General features: G+C 44.6%; 1 protein-coding gene across 2 annotated transcripts in view; it reads left to right on the top strand.

The window, feature by feature from the left end:
- The first annotated feature begins 932 nt into the window (after positions 1-932).
- TIAM1 (TIAM Rac1 associated GEF 1) overlaps positions 933-18,365 on the top strand; it is an 86,919-nt gene continuing 69,486 nt past the window's right edge. For both annotated transcript variants that reach the window (XM_064152398.1, XM_064152397.1), the window contains exons 1-2: positions 933-1,912; positions 16,877-17,324. In XM_064152398.1, the coding sequence (XP_064008468.1) occupies positions 944-1,912; positions 16,877-17,324 (1,417 nt within the window). In that variant the 5' untranslated portion in view covers positions 933-943. The remainder of the gene's footprint in view (positions 1,913-16,876; positions 17,325-18,365) is intronic.

Raw genomic sequence — 18,365 nt, 5'->3', positions numbered from 1 at the left:
ATCACAGACCTAAGTGTTTTCCAAGGCTGAATCCAGATCCTCACTCCCATCTTCTAAATGGGAAACGTGTTTCACAGCAGCACGTGTGCAACTGAATAATTCAGGAGGCTAGGTATGAAGATGGGGACTGAAACCCAGTCCTATTCACCAGCTCAGTTTTACCTTTGCTAGATCAAAGCACTTACATCTAGCTATCCACTTCAGAGTGAGTAGGAAGGAAAGGTTATTTTTGTACAGTCTGAGTCACTCATGCTAATTTATTTTTCATAATGCAGCTTTCTTGTGTGGGTCTCTCTGTACCTGTGCTTAATGTTGTACTGTGTTTTGTTCAGGAACCGAACCTATCATTAGCTTGCTGCCAACAGTTGAATTTGTACTTTGCTATTTGGTGCTTCAATTCACAGTTCCTAGTAAAACAACAAACCAAGTGAAATGTCAGATAAAGGTGTATATCCGTCTACTTTTTGGCATCTTGTTGCATGCAGATAAGCAATGAACAAGCTGTTGATTTTTCAGGTTGAGAAAGTAACGCTGAAAGTCAAGTGAATGTGCACAAAGCTGAGATTTCCACTTCACTTTGGTGGTAAACTGGGTCCAGTTCACAGCAAGCTACGCAGTTCAGTCCTTTTCTACACTCTTCATTTACACCAGCATGGCTATAATCTGAATTTTTCCTATGTACTGATTTACCTGGCTTGTATCTGTAAGTTTGCTGAAAATGGTCACGGACTCAGTTCATTCTGTACAATAGTTGATGCTGTTCAAAGCACGTCCCATGAGACCCAGTAGAAGCTATGATGCAGGTGTTAGAGCAAGCTCATTGAAAAATATAAAAAAGGCAGCTCTTTTGGGTGCTTGGAGGCATCCAGATACCTTCTTGCCTTCATTTTAGGTTACTGCATTTACCGTTCCCCCACTCTCTCCTCTTGCAGACTGTGACGCCATGGGAAACGCAGAGAGCCAGAGTGTGGAGCATGCCTTCTATGGAGACAAGCACACCAGCCTGGGCCGCAAGCACACTTCCCGCTCTCTTCGCCTCTCCAATAAAGCCTCTCGCCGGACACGCCACGCTTCTTCCGGGAAAATCGTCCATCGGAACTCAGAAGTGAGTACCCGCTCCAGCAGCACCCCCAGCATCCCCCAGTCCCTGGCAGAGAACGGCCTGGAGCCCTTTGCCCAAGAGGCCAATCTAGAGGACTTTGGAAGCCCAATCTGGGTGGACCGTGTGGACATGGGATTGCGTCCTGTTTCCTACCACACTGACTCTTCCATCACCCCGAGCGTGGACAGCAGCACTGTCCTCACCGCTGCCTCTGTCCAGAGCATGCCTGATTCAGAGGAGGGCAGACTCTATGGGGATGATCCGCCGTTCCTGGTGGAGGGCGACAGGAGGTCACATCGATACGCGGCCAATGGGACAAACTTCATGGAGACAGCCAGCTTCAAGAAGAAGCGCTCCAAATCAGCTGACATCTGGCGTGAGGACAGCCTGGAGTTTTCCCTATCCGACCTCAGCCAGGAGCATTTAACAAGCAATGAGGAAATCCTGGGCTTGGCTGAGGAGAAGGATGCTGGGGCCACTCAGGGGACGGAGGCCGGTGGCAGCCCCCAGGCACTGGTCACCTGCCAGCGTGCTAACTCTATGAGCGACTTGTATTCCCCCAAGCCTCCAAGTGCTACCATCAACGGAGGCCCACGAAATGCCTTTGGAGGGTACTGCCGGAATCTAGTGTCCGACATCCCAGATATCGGAAGCCATAAGCTGGCATCAGTTACTGCTGAGGACACACCTTCCTACAGCAATTACAATACGCTGCCCTGTAGGAAATCCCACTGCCTCTCTGAAGGGGCCACCAACCCACAGATCAGCCACAGTAACAGCATGCAAGGCAGAAGGGCGAAAACTACTCAGGTAAGGAAGGCAATTTGCCTCCGCCTAAAACAGAAGTGTGTGGCTTTTGCTGAGCTCTGTCTGTACATTAAGATGTTTCAGGTTCCCTTTCTGCAGAGGGGACTCTATTCAGGAGAGAGCTGAACTAATTGGTCTCTGGAGCTGGCTTGATCCCCTCACTGCTCCCTTCCTTATCTGCAGCTCTGGGGCTTTTCTACTCTTCATTGCCTCTGGAAAAAATAAATCTGCATTTGCCAGCTAAAGATTTTCCTGCATGTTCTGCAATGCTGAGAGTGCTTTTCTTTTTCCAGGGTAGCTGCCAGAACTGATCCCTCAGGGAGCTTGTGTGTTTTGGTTGTGTCTCCCCTCTGCCCTGCCTTGTCACCCTCCCCTGCCTGCACATGTGTAAGCTCTCCTCGGCTCTTGTGGCTATGAGCAAAGAGGAAACCTGCAAATGTTTCTCCTCCTCTCCAGGGTAAACATTCTCTGGACTGAAATTTCACTCTTATGAGCTGATATTCTCATTTATGCAAAATGTCACCCAGAAACAGAGCTGTCCCCTTGCAGGAGGCTGCCAGTCCTGTAAGGTTATAGTACTCAACCCCCTGTAAATTGGAAAATGGTGAGAGATATAGGGGTATAAAGAAGATGCTGCCTCTCCTAGCCAAGGAAGATGTCATACCCTTCATCCTTCATTCTTTCAACAGAAAACACAGAGCCAAGATGAACTTCTCTATCTGGTGTCTTTCAAGTATCCCAAACACCAATCCTGTGATCTTTGTTTTGATGGCTGCTGTTAGGTCTTTATTATGTTTAGCCCTGCTTTTATTGGCCGTGTTTTGCTTGATCGAGTTACACAGCACCGCCTTGTGCTGCATACTGCAATTCTGCTTACAGCTGAGTAGCAGGCTGCTCTTAGCGAGGGGAAAGAGGAGCTGCAAGTCCTGTACAAGCCACGTGTGGCATACACATGGTGAACACATTGCTGTCAGTTAAAGTTCGTTTATGTGTCTTGCTGGGTCTCCTCAGATCAGTGGCCCAGCCATCTAATGGAAGAGGCTAGCTCTGGTGTTTTAGTATCCACTATTTTCTGGCTTTGGGCATAAACATGGCCAGGGGACACAGACAGAACAATCTAATGGCGTGGGTCAGAGATGTGCACCAGATTGTATGCTTCAGCAGCTCCCCCGATTTTATTGCATAGTTTCTCCTACATACGCCATGCAGTGTACACTCACCATGCTGCCTGACCCAGAAAAAGAAGAAAGCTGCACGTTGCATCAAGGTCAGAGGCCGGCAGGCTCATGTCCTGCTGCCAGGCTGAGCTGCTGGCAGGACACCAGCACTGGAGACATCAGGCTGGGCAGCGTGAATCGGGCAGACTGCAGCATGCTGCAGCAGAGGTGTGGAGCTGCAGAGGTGTGGAGCTGCAGAGGTGTGGGGCTGCAGAGGTGTGGAGGGCTGTTAGAGGGTGAGAAGAGCATGTCCCCCTCCGTGACTGCCACTGGCTTGTAAGTCCTAAAGGGAAGGGATTGCCGAGTGACTTCCTGGCTGTGCTCGATCTGTGAAGATCTGCTGCTTCTAAATCTGAAAATGACATGCTAAGGCAGATGCCGCATTGTCCCACAACAGTGGCTTTAGACTTCAAAACCAGCTCTTTATTTTTGGAGATACTTTTACAGTGCAAACGCAAATCCCCTTTGGTGCTCCATCAAGGCAGGGCAGGATAAAAAGCAAAAGAACAACAGCAAGCAGTGAAGAAAAAAAAAGAAAGGATGTTGTTTGGCAGCCTTGAACGTAACAGCTTTCATGGAGATTGTTAGGTGCAACTGCTGCCTCCAGCCCTCTTTCAAGTGCATTTAAGAAAAAGAGAACAATGTCGCCGGTGAGCTTTTCTTCTTGGTGCCTGTGTCTTGGCATTGAGACTCCTCTGAGGCACTTAGTGAAAGTCATGAATTTGTGAGGACTCAGCCATACCCAAGGACATCACTCTATGGTGCTGGTTTCACTAGATGCTTCTCCTGAGCTTGGAGGCAGGGGCTATAAGGAGTCTCAGCAGTGATTATTACCACATATAAATTCAACAAAATTAAAGCTTTGGAAAGGTCAAAATTCCTTCCAAGTCTTTAATCCTAGCAGCATACACTAAGTATAAGATACTTGTCAGCAATAATGTCATGTTAGTCCAAGCTTACCTTTAGCAAGCTTAGGGAAATGACTGTCATTATCTTTTTGATAGATGGGGCAAAAAGGAAGTCCAGATTTGCACACAGAGTATTCACTGGTTTCTTTGTGAAACCTGATTAGGTAGCTTTGAATGGGGTGAGAGGATGAAAGCTACCAACCTCTCTTCTTCTCTGGAGACTTTCATGGCCTGTCTGGATGTGTTCCTCTGCGATCTGTGCTAGATTGTGTGGTTCTGCTCTGGCGGGGGGATTGGAGTCGATGATCAACTTGGGTCCCTTCCAATCCCTAACATCCTGTCATCCTTTGAACCTGTGTCTGTACCAGGTCCTCAGTCCCGCAATGTCTTAGCACTTTGCTCATCTTTGCTTGACACTTCTGATGTGAAATAGAGCATGGTGGCTACCCTGCCTGAGATGGTGGCAGCTGAGATGTAGAGGTGATGGTCTTACTGCTTTCCTCTTAATGTGCTTGTTAGCACTGTGTTGGCCTGTGCCAGCTGGTACGTGGTAACAGTTTAGGTAATTTTATCTCCTGCCCTTCTCAGTCTTTCAACACTGTCTCAATGAGCTTCACCCTTTTGATGACCACCTTTAGCATCACCTGCCAATGCAGCCTTATAGTGTAGGATTATAGAATTATTTTGATTGGAAAAGGCCTCTAAGGTCATTGAGTCCAACCACCTAACACCACTATGGATGTAGTCCCGTGTCCCAGAGTGCTGTAAAACAGTTTATGCTACAAAAACAATGTAGTGGTCTGAGGCATGTTTCATGTTTTTTCCAGCCTTTTGAACTGCCTTCTCCTACTCTGATCCCACAAAATTATAGTTATGCCTTTGGGCCACAGCAACACTACACAAAGATGACCCAGGGCCAAGTGTAATATAGTGTTGGACATAGTTTTACCTCTTTATCTCCAGGCTAGTGACCTGTCACTGTCCTTTGTTCTTTACCAGCACAGAGGTAGCTCCCTTGTTCAAAGTGATCCAAATGAACCTTATAGCCAGGAGAGAGGTTTCTGCTTAGATTACTGTTGCTCATCCTCACAAGAATTTGGTTTCGTATTTGCCTTTGAGGTTTTTTTTTCAGCTTTTGGAAAGTCATAACTGGGATATTTTCATGTTTTTTTAGTCTTACATACCCTTCTGCTAGAAATACTGAAAAGTCCTGATGGCCACTTGTAGGTAGATTTTGAGTAGTTTGGGTCCCAAGTTGGTCTTTAAAAGCAAGAGTCACCAAGTGCAGGGTAAGTGAGTCTGTGGCCACTGACTTGTGCCCTTGTTTGATTCCTAAATCCAGCCATTCTTACATGCATGTTCAACTATATGTGCATCATCTTTTCTGTACAGTCTAAACTTAGTAGTTGTCAGTAACTAATTTTTGTGGTGTGCTGACCACTGTTACTGAAGAAAAACACATCCTCGAATGTATCACAGAAATGAGATGCTGCAATCACAGCTGTATGTGTTTTGTTACCTTATCCATGAGTTCTTTACAAGGATGTGGTTTACATTAAAGAAAGAAAGAAAAAAAAAAAAAGAAAAGAAAAGAAAATCAAATCTGTCCCTTCCAAATTTAAACTTTAAATTGAACCGTGGGAGTCACTTTCCAATAATTAGGAAAGGGAGCTTTTTTAATACTGGAGAGACAATTATATTCAATATGCACAAGTGATTAATATTCACAGGGTGGCTTTGGGGCACCCACGCAGTGGTTCTGTTTTTTGTAACGTTTTAACACTAAGGGTTCAGATCTGCTGAAGTGAGACTTCCCAGAGAGCTCTGCTGGGATCCTCTTTGGCTTTTTGAGCTAGTGTGATGTAGGCGAATAAAGCTTAATTGGCTGACATTTTCACCCATTTTAGCTGCAAGGGAGACAAGGCCTGGTTGGATACAACTTGTTCTGACTGTGGATTGTGGGATCCCCAGGATCCTAGAACCTGCTTGTTGGGATACGATTTTGTGTCCTTTTTGTGGCTAAACACCTGCCTGTGAATGACTTTCTTCTCCTCCTGCTGGTAGATGTTCAAAGGCACCACATGCTCCCCTGCTGTTAAGAGCCCTAACTGAAATTTCAGAAGAGGAATGGAAACCTTGAGATAGGGTTTTGTGCCACTTCCAAGCCTATCTTACTGCTTCCTTATTCTGTATTTCTCCTCTGTGGATAATTTCTCACTGCTGCTTTCCTTGAAGTATCAACTGTGAGGATACAGCCTCACATAGAACATGAACCTCTTTTGATATTTCATACTATAAGGACAGTCAAGTAGACACATCTTGCATATGCAGAAGATGTTCTAGTTGTATAGCAAAATCTGCCTGCCCTGCTGTGGTGCTAGCAGTGTGTCTGTTCATGGGTATCTGCTGCAGATTGGAATGATCTAGCCTTACCTAATGCTAGCTAATGCACTGCAGGTTTCACTTCTGCTCTGCTGTTCCTTGTGATGGTTGAGGTGGTGATGGCACTAGCCATTGAAGCCAGAGACCTCCACAGGCTTCCAGTCCCCATGTCTTCATGGGGAAAGACATTAGGAGGACTTCCTAGTAGGTGTGAAGCCATGGGTGGGCTGTCTTTTCTAGAGGATTCATGGTGTTTTACAAGCAGTACTTGGAGCATAGTGTGACTCCTGGTTGCATTAAAACCCCAGAGGAGACTGTGGCCCAAGCATTTCTGCATTGTTAATCACTCTCATACAACGAAGATTGCTTATTTCTCTCTGAGCTTTGTATCACAGTTTGTGATTTCCTCGAGAAAGCTCAGTTCCATCATTAGCATTAAAATGGTGCATTCCAAATCCTTTATATAACTTCTGAGAGGAGGAACAGCAAGAAGATGTCCCTCAACTCTACAGCAAAAACAAATCTTATTTGACAGTGTCTTTGGTCCAGTGTTTGTTGTGTAACTGAGCAGGGGGAGAGTTAACAAACTTCAAGCCCAACTGCCTTGGAAACTGCACTTCGTTCAGCACCAGCTCCAGACTATCCTCGATGCATTAAATCCTCTTTTGTCTGATTTTCAAGTTTACTACTATTTTTAGGCCTCTGTAGGTAGCCTGAAGGAATTTGGGATCTCAACCCTTTAAAAGAAGTTCTATATTAAAAAAAATTGCAGCATATGCAGGAGATGAAACCAAAGTTTTTGTGGGAATTAGATCAAGACTTACAGAGAAACCAGTCTAAAATTAGAATGTCTTTCCAGTCCGTATTACTTTTTTTTACTATCTCAGGGAGTTTTGTAACAGATTATAGTGCTTTATTGCATTCCTTTGGATGGCTAAACTCCAGAGAGCTGATCCTTGGTTTTAGGTTGTGTACCACTTTTTCACCAATGGTTTTGTGGCGTAGAGAATACAACATCAAAACAAAAGAAGCGCACTGGGTCAGTCACAGAAAAGCACCATCTGGCCCTATACCTTGTTCCCCAAATACCAAGTGCTCAGAAAAAGAAAGAAAGAAACTAGGAGAGTATGAGGTGAATTTTCCTTCAGGGAATCCTTGATGCCGGAAGATTAGTGATTTGAGTCTTCCTAAGTGAGGAACATGTCCAAGACTGTTGGGTTGGCCTGTCCCACATGAATTCTCTTTTCTGAAATAATGTTCTGCCTTTGGCTTCTCCTGCATCCTGTTCACTCTCCTGCATAATACTTGTGACCTTACAGCCTGCTCTTACAGCTCTCCTTGGTTATTGCCTTTACAGGCAGAGTATCTTCAGCATCTGAAGTTATGCTCCTATTAAAGTAATGCTGTACATCTCAGTCTGTAGTCTGGAAAACATAGCTATTTTTGGCCTCAATAGGATTCTTAATCAGATTGACCCAGATCTTTAATTTTAGTTGTTTGACTCCAGATGAATTGAGGAAAGAAATGAAGACAAGGTCGTGTATCATTAAATTATAATTAAATGACACGTAGTTTAGTAAGTACCTAGAGGTAACATGTTCGTGGTTTGCAGCTGTGGTGTGCATCCCACTGATTTGAGCCCCTCTTCATGTAGTCCTGTAATGTCTTACAGACAGAGGTTGTTCCCAAGGTCTTCAGATACAGCCTGAGAGGTATGCACTCCAAGTCTCCCAAAGCTGGACATTCTCGATTTGATGGTTTGGCTTGAGTGACTCAAGGGGCTGAATCCTGCTGGAGAGCACTGGCCAGCTGAGCACTTTGCTGAGCCTCTAGCCAAACAGCCCTATTAAGATCGAAAATGTCTGTTCTCATCTACAGGGCAGCAAGTTAAAGAGGTGGAAATGGGCTTGCAGGGGAAGGGGTAGCCATTTGTTTTGGTTGCAGCTTAATCTTGCACCAGCATAAACTGCTTGCAAATCCACATACTGTTGGCTGCTGGTGTGGCAGTTTTCTGTGGGTCTAAATGACCAGACCCATTTAATGGGTAGATCTGAAGAGCTATCTATGGTCTGGCTATCTGGAAATGGATTCAGTATGAGCCTGAAGGAAAGCTCAAATAAATAGAGGGCTCCAGACATAAACTCAGAAGTCTTCGCTACTCTGTCACTAGGCTGCCCTTCTCAGATGGATGAGATTAAATCACATATTGCTTACTCAGGACATTTTAAAGCAAATAGCAGTCGCTCCCTTCAGAAGAGCACACAGCTCTGCCCCCTGTTTTCAGGAAAAAGAGCATGTGAAAATGAGTGCTTTGCTCTTTACTGGAAAATATTTTGATACTTATTCAAGATCCTAATTTGTTTTTCTTCCTTCGCTCTTGGGCCGAAGCCAGTGGAAAGCAAATCAGCAGCCCTGATATCTGATCTACCTCCATTCAGGCATGTTTTTTTCAAACAGTAGGACTTTGTAATTTATGCTTCTGAAGTTTTTGTACCTTTGGCAATAATTTTCTTCTCTGTAAAGCTATATACACTGCATGGTTTTAGGTTCAGGTACTTTCCACTTAAAAATCACATACAGGTTGCTGCAACTGCTTGTTTGCTGGGTTGTGCTTACTTAGTTTGCAGTAGTGATAACTTTGCAGTGAAGTGCTCCAGTGAAAAGTTTCTTTTCAGAGAGCTTCAGCATGTGATCCTGTGACTAGTCATAATCCCAGATGGCAGACATCTCCCTGTTACCTTAAGTTAGGTGATAGTTCAGGTGAACACCTCTCAGATGACATTTTGATTTCAAGTTACTCTTCTAGCAGTTTTCCTCATCTCTCGCTTCTTCATTCTTTATTATGTTTCTCAGTAAGAATTGCTTCTTTTTGGCACTGAACGAAGAAAAAGTAACCTAACTTTGTATTTTATTTCAGGGATTTTGGTTAGGCATGTTGCCATTTACTTCACTCAAGCACAGTTAGGCTGCTTGCATTAGTTTATGGTTAGCTCAATCCCTCTAGAAACTTCCTTCAGCTGGGTGGTCCATTGGGATGAAAGCAAAGCCAATTTTGAAGACTCCTCCTCATGTGTTTTGAGAACAGAGGGATTAAACATCTGCATTCAAGACCTGAGATTTCTTCCCACTGCTGATGATGGAAAGTAGGTGTCCACCCCAGATCTCTGCAAGTTTCAGAAGCTGTGTGCAGGGACCACACTGCAGAAAGCTTTACTGGATTATGGATTGATTCTTGTTCGTGAATACTATGTGCTTTAGCACCCCTTAAAAGTCAGTGCTAAAGCCAGGGAAGAGCCAGTGTGCTCAGGTTCCATGGTAGTGCTTTGTGCTGTTTCTTGCTAAGGGCCCTGTTGCCATTTATGTGTTCTCTCACAGGTTTGGATTTCTCTCATGTTATTCAAAAGCAAAATAAAAACAATCATCCTCCTTCCCTTTAACAGATATTTCAGCTCTTAAGGAAGGTAAACTAACTTTCTGAACATGAGCAGTTTTAAAACTGATGCCACAGCTTGAGAGTGGAGAGCTCCACACAGTGCCTTGGAGAGATGGGTAAAGCTGTCCCATATATTTTCCTCCAGCTTTATGGGGATGGTTTAATTTTCAGTATTTTCTGCCTCACAGCTGACAAATCCTCCAGAGCTGTGCTTTCCTGAGGGCTGCAGGGAAAAGAAGGGCCTACATATTAGCTGGGAAATGTCTGCAGTGTCAGTGAACCAAAAAATACTTCCAGCCTCTGCATTAGAGGCACCAAGCTAATGTGGTACCTTAACATCAAGTGTAATACCATATAAATCTGAGTTGCTTGCAGAGGAAACAAGTTGATAGATGCTTGACATATTGGAGTTTAATACCTGTCTGTTTCACAGAAGCAAAGTGGATGCACAAACATCTCCTTCCCATACTTTAGTATGTTCTGGATGCCTGGCACCCAGTGCCTTGTCTGTCTTTTCAAGGTACCAAATTACACTGTACAGCATTCACCTAGACAGGTTCATAAAGGAATCCTGGAACCAAAATCTATGTCTTAAGACTTTCCCAGAAACCTGTGACTGTGATTCATCCTTTCATAGTAAGAGTGAAGCTTACTACTAGGAGAAATACCTAGAGGTCTGGGCTAGTACCTTTTTTGTCAAGAGTGAATTTGATTTCAGAAAGCTGTGGCCAAAACCTGCTTGTTTATTAAACTACTCTGAGCAACATTAATAACAGATGTAAAATCTGATTTGTTTTTTTCTTTTTCAAATTTTGATTCTTTGCAGACATCAGAGGAACTGTTGCGTCAGCATGGTGAGTGCACAGATGTAGGAACCAAAGTTGCTTACACATATAAGTATTTGATCTCTTTGAGTTCCCAAAGGTAGCAAATCCAGAATCTCACTATGGTATCCACATGCATATTGGAGTTGGCTTGTAACTCTACCTCACTGGGCTTGTGAGCCCTCCTAGGAGATGTAAACAAAACCCAGCTGATTCAACAGAAAGCTGCAGTTGGTCTGTGTTGGTTTGTGGCTGTCAGTTTAGTTCTCCAAATCAGTGCATTGTGGCTAGTTCTCAGATAGTACTGTCCTGTTGCATGCAGGCCTGTAGATATCTTCAAAACTTTCTTTAATATCAGCTCCCCCTGAGGGACTTTGTTCATTGCTGTGGTAGGAGATATCCTTCAAGTCATTAATCCCTCTGACTTTACAGTGAGTTGTGTGAATGTGGTTCTGTTTGATTGCCACAGTTTTCTGAACCATAGTCCTCCCAGACAGAACAAGCTATGAGGTTGCTTTTCTGTGTCTGCATGGCAGCCTTAAAACCATTTCTTCCACTCAGGTTTCAATTGCAATTTATGATTTATCTTTGCTTCTTTAAGTGTTTTGACTCTTTTCAAGACAGATAAATCTAATGCATTAATTACCAGGTGTTCAAGTAACTCTGAGGATTTCAGTTTGATTTGGAGCAAATTCTGCCTTAACTGACCACCTTGACAATCAAGTGATGGTAAAGTTGGTACTGAAAAGAAAGTAAAAACCTTTATCAGGCCAATCTTTTTCTACATAGGAGCTTCAAAGAGACACCAGGCACATAAAAGCATGCAAACCATCAGGCTTCTTATCCATCTATTTAAAATATATTCCATGATGCTTGTCTAACTAGCAACCAGACAGGTTATGTGCAATTTTAGGGTGCTGCTGAATATGAACATCTTATTGCTCTGTTGCTAAACAGGATGGAGAACAGAGGATTTGCATTCCCTTGGAGGAAGCCCCTTCCAAGAAAAAAACTCTAGTCGGTTGCCTTCTACTAATGAGTGCTTTTAATCTAATGGCTAATTTAGAAAGAAGTATTAACCATATAAGGATCTGTTTATATTAGAGAAGTCAGCATTTTTCTGCTAAATCAGTTGCATGTGCCTAGAGTGCCAATGAATCATTACTGTCAGTCAAGGGGGAGAAAGTGATTCACGAAGCCATTTTAATAGTGTCTGTAGCACGGCTGTTGGTGGACGGTTTGGTAAATGCATCATTATTGCAAGTGTTCTGAATGTGTCAAGTTACAAGCTGGGGAGTTGGGTGAGGTTTATCCCATCCAGTGGCCTCTTGCTAGCAGAGGCCACTACCAAATATGTTCAACAAAGGGACAAAGACACTTGGAACCTGCACCAAATTTTTCTCCTGATTTTTCTAGCTGAAGGTAGACATTTCTTCTGAATCTTTTCTTTGTATCTTCTAAACCTAGCAAGAAAACTGTAACAAGTGGCAGACATATGCATGTGTGAGTATCACATGACTATGCAAAACCAGCAGCACCCAGTTACATTAGCTGGATGCAGCTTGCATTACAGTCCACTGGGCTTGCTTTGTGTGAAACACAGCATTCATGTAAGGAAAAAAACACCTATATTTAAGTGGGTTGCTAATTCTTTCACTAATACCTTCCCCAAATGGTTTCATCGGTTAAATTGTTCTCTGCGTTTGATGGGGCTGTGATAATTCCACTTCATTATGCTTGAATGCTGTTGTAGCTATCTGGGCACGTGGCCTGCTAGCTGGGCTTCACGGTGTCCTTGTTGGTAACAATGGCACCATTCAGTCTGTCCCTGGCTTCTCATTCTGTGGTGAGTCAATCTGGTGTTGGACGTCTCATCTTTCCCTCCACTAGTCTGCCGAATGTCCTTTCATAAACTGTGGGTGTTTAGAAATTGATATTGTAGCACTGACGGTGCAAGGAATGCCACTGCGCCTCCATTATCTTCCACAGCAGCAGGAATCCCAGATCCTGGAGGAAGCTGTGCTATTACCACCTCTCCATCAAGGCACACAGTGCAACACAGTCACTAGAGCCTGTTTACTTCCCTTCTTAGGCAGTGGTCTTTATGCAACTTTCTACCTGCTTTCCGCAGAGCAGTCTTAAATCAAAGGGACAAAGCCCCTTGTGTATTCTGCTTGCTGTCTCTATGGACTAAAGACCTGTTGTGTTTGCAGAATGCCAAGAACTGATTCTCATGACCTCCCCCATTTCTCTGTCTTAGAGGAAATATGCTTTCTTTTTTTTTTTTGCTACAGGCTTTCTACTTGGTGTGACCAATTTAATGATTTCCACCTCCCACTTGTGTTTCCCCCTTGTCCTCCCAGGCCCAAAGCTAGGTAAACATCAATGGGAAGGCTAAGTGGGGCAGAATAGATTTTAGTTCCAGTCTTGCCTTTGATTCCTGGCATGGTCTCTCCAGGCAAATATATTCCTCTGTGTGGAGGCAGCTGTTTGTCAGCCTGAAAATAGAAAACACGAGATCACTGGTGAGGTGCAGAATATCCGTTGTGGTGTCCTAGATCTTACATGAGCTGAATGAAAATTTTGGGGGTTTTAACCAATGAAAGAAAACAATCTTCAGCTGTCTCCGAGCTCCTGCAGTGTGCCTGGTGCATACCATCGGTATTGTGATGGAGAGCCTTCACTCTGTAGTGAAGTGGAGCTGTGTCTGTAGTTCATCCTTGGCCTCAGGAGTCTTTGCCTAGGAACTCCTGACAAGGAGACAAACGCCTGTTTTCTTAGCAAGCCCCTGTGGCACTTCCCGACATAGACCTGGGATGATAATAAATCTTCCTCGGAGGAGAGAGATGTTGCTGCCACCCATGAGGCTTTTTGAGAACCTGAGCAGGAAACATGAGTAAATTTTCAATCACCCTTATGAAGGTTACTCAGTGTTTGGTTCGCTTCTGCACAGCAGCCTGTGGTGGCTGTGTCCATAGGTACTTTGAACCTGGACACCAAAGCTAGAGGCCTGTGTATCCACGTTGATCTCATCAGTGAAGAGCTGTGCTGCTCACAGCATGAGTTGGGATGCTTAATTTTAAGCATCCTCATTTGAAAGTTTCCAGGAGTGTTTTTGTGCCCCTAGTGATGCCTTCATCAAAGCTAGGGTTTGTTATCTGGCTCGAGAGTGTTGCCCCTTTGGCCCTGGCACATTTCTGCAGAAGCACAGTGTGAAACCTTTATACTTTCTGGTGAACTCTTAATTGAATGCCTTTCAGTGTGCAGATGATAGCACTGTGAGATGGCCAGAGCAGATGCTGGCTGCTTCTTGAGAGCTTTTCATACCCTCTGATGTGAATGAGCTGACATTGCAGCAGGAGCTCTTAACCCTACTAACCCCCAAGACCAATCTTCTCATACAGCAGACTTCCAATAGTGCTACACTCACTCAGTGCTACGTTTCATAATTCATGAGCACAAACAATATTTGCAGGCTGTAGGTTTTGAACTGTTCTTATCTTTGTATGCTCAGACCCTTCTACTACCAAAGGGCTTGAATTGGCTGGCTAGAACTAGGCTTTGATAGGGCCTATTTAAGAGCAAAAAAGGAGTACAGGAAGCAAAGGGCTCAGGAGCAGGGCTGCAGCATTATACAGAAAAGATCATTTGACCATCTAACCTATCACTTGTGATGTGGAAAATATTATAAAGGTGTTTACAAAATGTGTTATGATTTAAGATCATGAACATGTGTAACATTCACTCTGAGTTTTCCATCCTTTCAGTTTTTTATCAGTTGCAGAGTACAATCCCAATTTAAGGACAGGGAAACTGAGGCAATGTGGCTGATCAAGGTTACACAAGACAGCTATGTCACACTGGGCATGAGGAAACTTGAGAGTCTGCACTGCAGTGCTGTGCTTGAACATCTCTGTTTGCACTTCTGGTTTTGAAAAAAGTACTCCATCTGCTAAAAAGCACCAAGAAAATTTTGTGTGTACACTGGTTGGCCGAATTACAAATCCTATCTCCACCAGGCTGCTGGTCTGTTTTAGTAGCTCTTTATTTCTTTAAGTTGACTGATTCTAGTTAAAGCATGAATGTGCTTCATAAAGTTCCATCAGCATAAAACTTTGGAAATGCTTTTTGGATAAAAGAATTGTGAGACATATTTATTAAATGGTCAACCTAAAATAAAAATCTGAAACCTTCAAGTAATCTCTGTGGCCACTGTTAGGCAGTGCTTCCTGAAGAGTTTGTTTGTGCTGCATGAGTGGCACACTTTTGCCCCTTAAAATAGTTAGAGAGGAGGAAGGGCCCAGATAACAGACACAGACCCAAATCATTCCATGGGAATAATCATCCCACTGAACGTGAGATCTCAGGTTCAGTTCTTTGGTGCTCTGGTTTTACACTGATGCAGCAGTGTTGGCAGAGAGGCAGTGCCTTGGGCCTGTGAGCATCGAGCAGCCATGACAGCCCTGGCTCCCTGATGCACACAGGGTTTCAGATGGAGTGCTGTCATCAAAAATTGCACTATCCAGCTTTTCGTGATGGAGTGCAAGAGCTCACTCATGGCAGTGTTTTGTAAACATTGGTTTCTGAGCAGCACCACTTCCTCTCTCCAGATAGTCCTCTTTTGCAGTGCCATAAGAATGGGAAGGTAATTGGCTTCCAAAAAACAAGTGTATTGGAACAGCAGAAAAAAAAGTGTGGTTGCAAAAACCGCTCTGTACAGGCAGATGATTACATTTACAGGAAGCCTGCTCAGCTTCCTCACATGCAGTGGGAATAGAGGGACACTGACCTGTCCAGAACAGCTTGTCTATCACTATGTGTTGCATTAAGTAATCAGACTGGCTAGGACAACTGTGCTCACTGAGTGGGGAAGGAAAATGCTTATTCTTCCAGCTGGACTCCATGTCTCCCTTGAGAGATAGCATTTATAAAGAACGAGCCCATCCGTTACAAATTAATGCCTTAAAAGTTAGTCAAATTCAGCAACATCCCTCCCCTGAAGGTTTTCTCATCCAGCTCTTGCTCCACAGGAGGGAGGTTTCAAACAGCTTGGTGGAGGGTTTCCTAGTTTCCTCGGAGCTGCTCTTGGCTGCATAGAAAACTGATGCTTGAACCAATACCTAGAATCTTGTTTTCTCTCCAAATAAATACCACATTCTGCCACCTCTGCTCAGAGACTCCCCTTTATTTATTTTTTTAAAAGACTTGTTAATCGAGCACCAGCTGCTCTTGCGGGAGAAGGAGGGGCTGAAATCCCTGTTGTTTTGGCCATATTCCTCTTTGCATCTTCTGCCCTGGCTCTCTTTCCCCGTGTATTTAACATAAGGTCTCCACTTACAGGGCTTGACCTTTTTTTGCCCTCCTGCAAAAACTGCCGCAGATGACTTTAGATGCTGGAATGGTAGCGGTTAGCCCCTTTTCAACACTAGCTTTGTTGCAGGGGACAGGGTGAAGCTTCTAAGCCTTTGAAACCTGAATTCATCATTTTTCCTGTTTTGCTCAAGCTGGCCATATTCTTGTCTCTTCTGATCCTTCAACTGCAAGTTCTTGGGGACCAGGAAAGGCCTTCCATGGTGTTGTTTTGGCAGGGTCTACCACTGTGGGATTCAGCAAGCGATATCACATGGTCTGTCATTAGTTTTGTGATGCAGGAGTGACACGAAACAGAAATAATCTCAAATACATTAACTTCTTGGGAGAAAAATAAAGTGTCTCTTTAGTTATGTAATCTGCCAATGCCAATCTTGGGATGTCTGAAATGTCTCTTCAGCTGTAGGTGTGAATGTACAATATCAATGTTTGCTTTTCAGAATGCGTAGGTTGATTGCTGCTTTTCTTGACACTGCCAGTTTTTGCTACCATATGTTCTCCTTTTGCAAAACCTTTAGCACTGTTCAGTTAGCTTAATGTAAACAGATGATGTTGGATCTCCTATTCCAAAATGCTAAGGCTGTAGAGGCACCACCTGAAGTCACATGTGACTGGTCTTTCTTAAACTGAGCTCAAAGTTCTGCCTACTGTACCTTTTCTTCCAGTTGTTTGTCTTCAGAAGAAGAGATGAGGGATTTCCAATGTCAGACAAAATGGGGGTGTGTGAAGAAACTTGTTGCTGCCTAGGTATTTCATGTTCTGTTGGTGATCCCAGAAAGCCAGGCACAGCCAAGCTCTTCATCTCATGTTCTGTCTGTCTCTCTTGCAACTAGGATGTCAACACCGGTGAGGGGAGCGAGTTCACTGACAGTGGTATCGAGGGAGCAGCCACTGACACTGACCTGCTTTCTAGACGCTCCAATGCTACCAACTCAAGCTACTCCCCAACGGCCAGTCGGGCTTTCATCGGCAGCGACAGTGGGAGCAGCTCAACTGGTGATGGGATTCGCCAGGGGGTGTACGAGAACTTCCGCCGGGAGCTCGAGATGAGCACCGCCAACAGCGAGAACCTGGAGGAGGCTGGCTCTGCTCTCAGTGATGAGCAGAGCAGTGGCACCCTTAGCTCCCCAGGGCAGTCAGACATCCTCCTGACGGCTGCTCAGGGCACAGTACGGAAGGCTGGGGCTCTGGCAGTGAAAAACTTCTTGGTGCACAAGAAAAACAAGAAAGTGGAGTCGGCGACACGCAGGAAATGGAAGCACTACTGGGTGTCCTTGAAAGGTACGGAGCAAACGTGCAAGGCTTTAGCCAGATGAGTGCCCTCAGTGTCCTGTGGCTTGTGTATTACTGCAGATGGAGAAAGCAATAGGATAGACTCTCAGCAAAAGTTGCTATGAACTTCAGTAAAGTTAAGATCAAGTATGAGGAAGTCCTCCTGATGGTTTTCAAAGGTGGCTTTTGCTTGATATTTGTTGTCATGCTAACATTTTGACATGCTAGCATTTTGACAGGCACGTAGTCCAAGACACCTAACTGTGTTGCACTGAAGTGAGGTCATACCCTGCTTGGAGTGAGATTTTGCTAGTGCTGATGTTGGCTGCTGGCTTGCAGTCAAGCAATGCGTTCTTCTCATGCTTAGCACCTTGGCCTCTCCTTCTTCAAGATATGCTTCATGAGTTGGAAAACCCTGAGAGTTGTGACACATTGGCGGTGTGGACAGAGACATGGTTTGGTCATTGATGCTGGCTTGTGAGTTGGGAGACGCTGGCTCTGGCTGCATCACTCATCTTGTGGCAGGCAGCCCCTCGGCATTTGGCTGCCCTGCTGGCTGCCTGTGCCACAGACTTTTTTCTCTTTAGAGTTTTTGCAGTTCCTACCAGAAGCATGTTCCAGCCCTGACTGGCATCTGAGTGCTTCTGAATGCACATAAATGTTACTGGAGCAGTGAAACTCAGGAGCTGGCCTCCTGAAAGTGGCCAATAACTAACCTTCATGGAGTTGCATTAGCAGCAAAATGGAAGCAATGCTTCCAGGTTTTAGGACTGGCCTTGCTCTCTACCACTGCAAGTGGCTCTGCCTACGAGCCCGAAGCAGCAAAGCCATGTCCCCTGCTGTAGGTGCGGTTACTGAAGTACGGTTACAGAAGTACGGTTGCAGTCCTATTTTGCCTGCAGAGCAGGCTTTGAAAAATGTGCAGCACTACCTTAAAACCAGCAGCAAAGTTAGGTGCCAGCTTTTGCTCGGGGCGGTTAGAGAGACTGGGGAAATGAAAGAGAGAGGGAGGGCTCAGGGGCAGGGGGGAGCCCTAATCTCCCGGGAGCG

The sequence above is a fragment of the Pogoniulus pusillus genome, chromosome 12 (genome assembly GCF_015220805.1).
Source record: "Pogoniulus pusillus isolate bPogPus1 chromosome 12, bPogPus1.pri, whole genome shotgun sequence".
Classification (NCBI taxonomy): domain Eukaryota; kingdom Metazoa; phylum Chordata; class Aves; order Piciformes; family Lybiidae; genus Pogoniulus; species Pogoniulus pusillus.
This window is presented reverse-complemented; position numbering and strand designations above follow the sequence as displayed.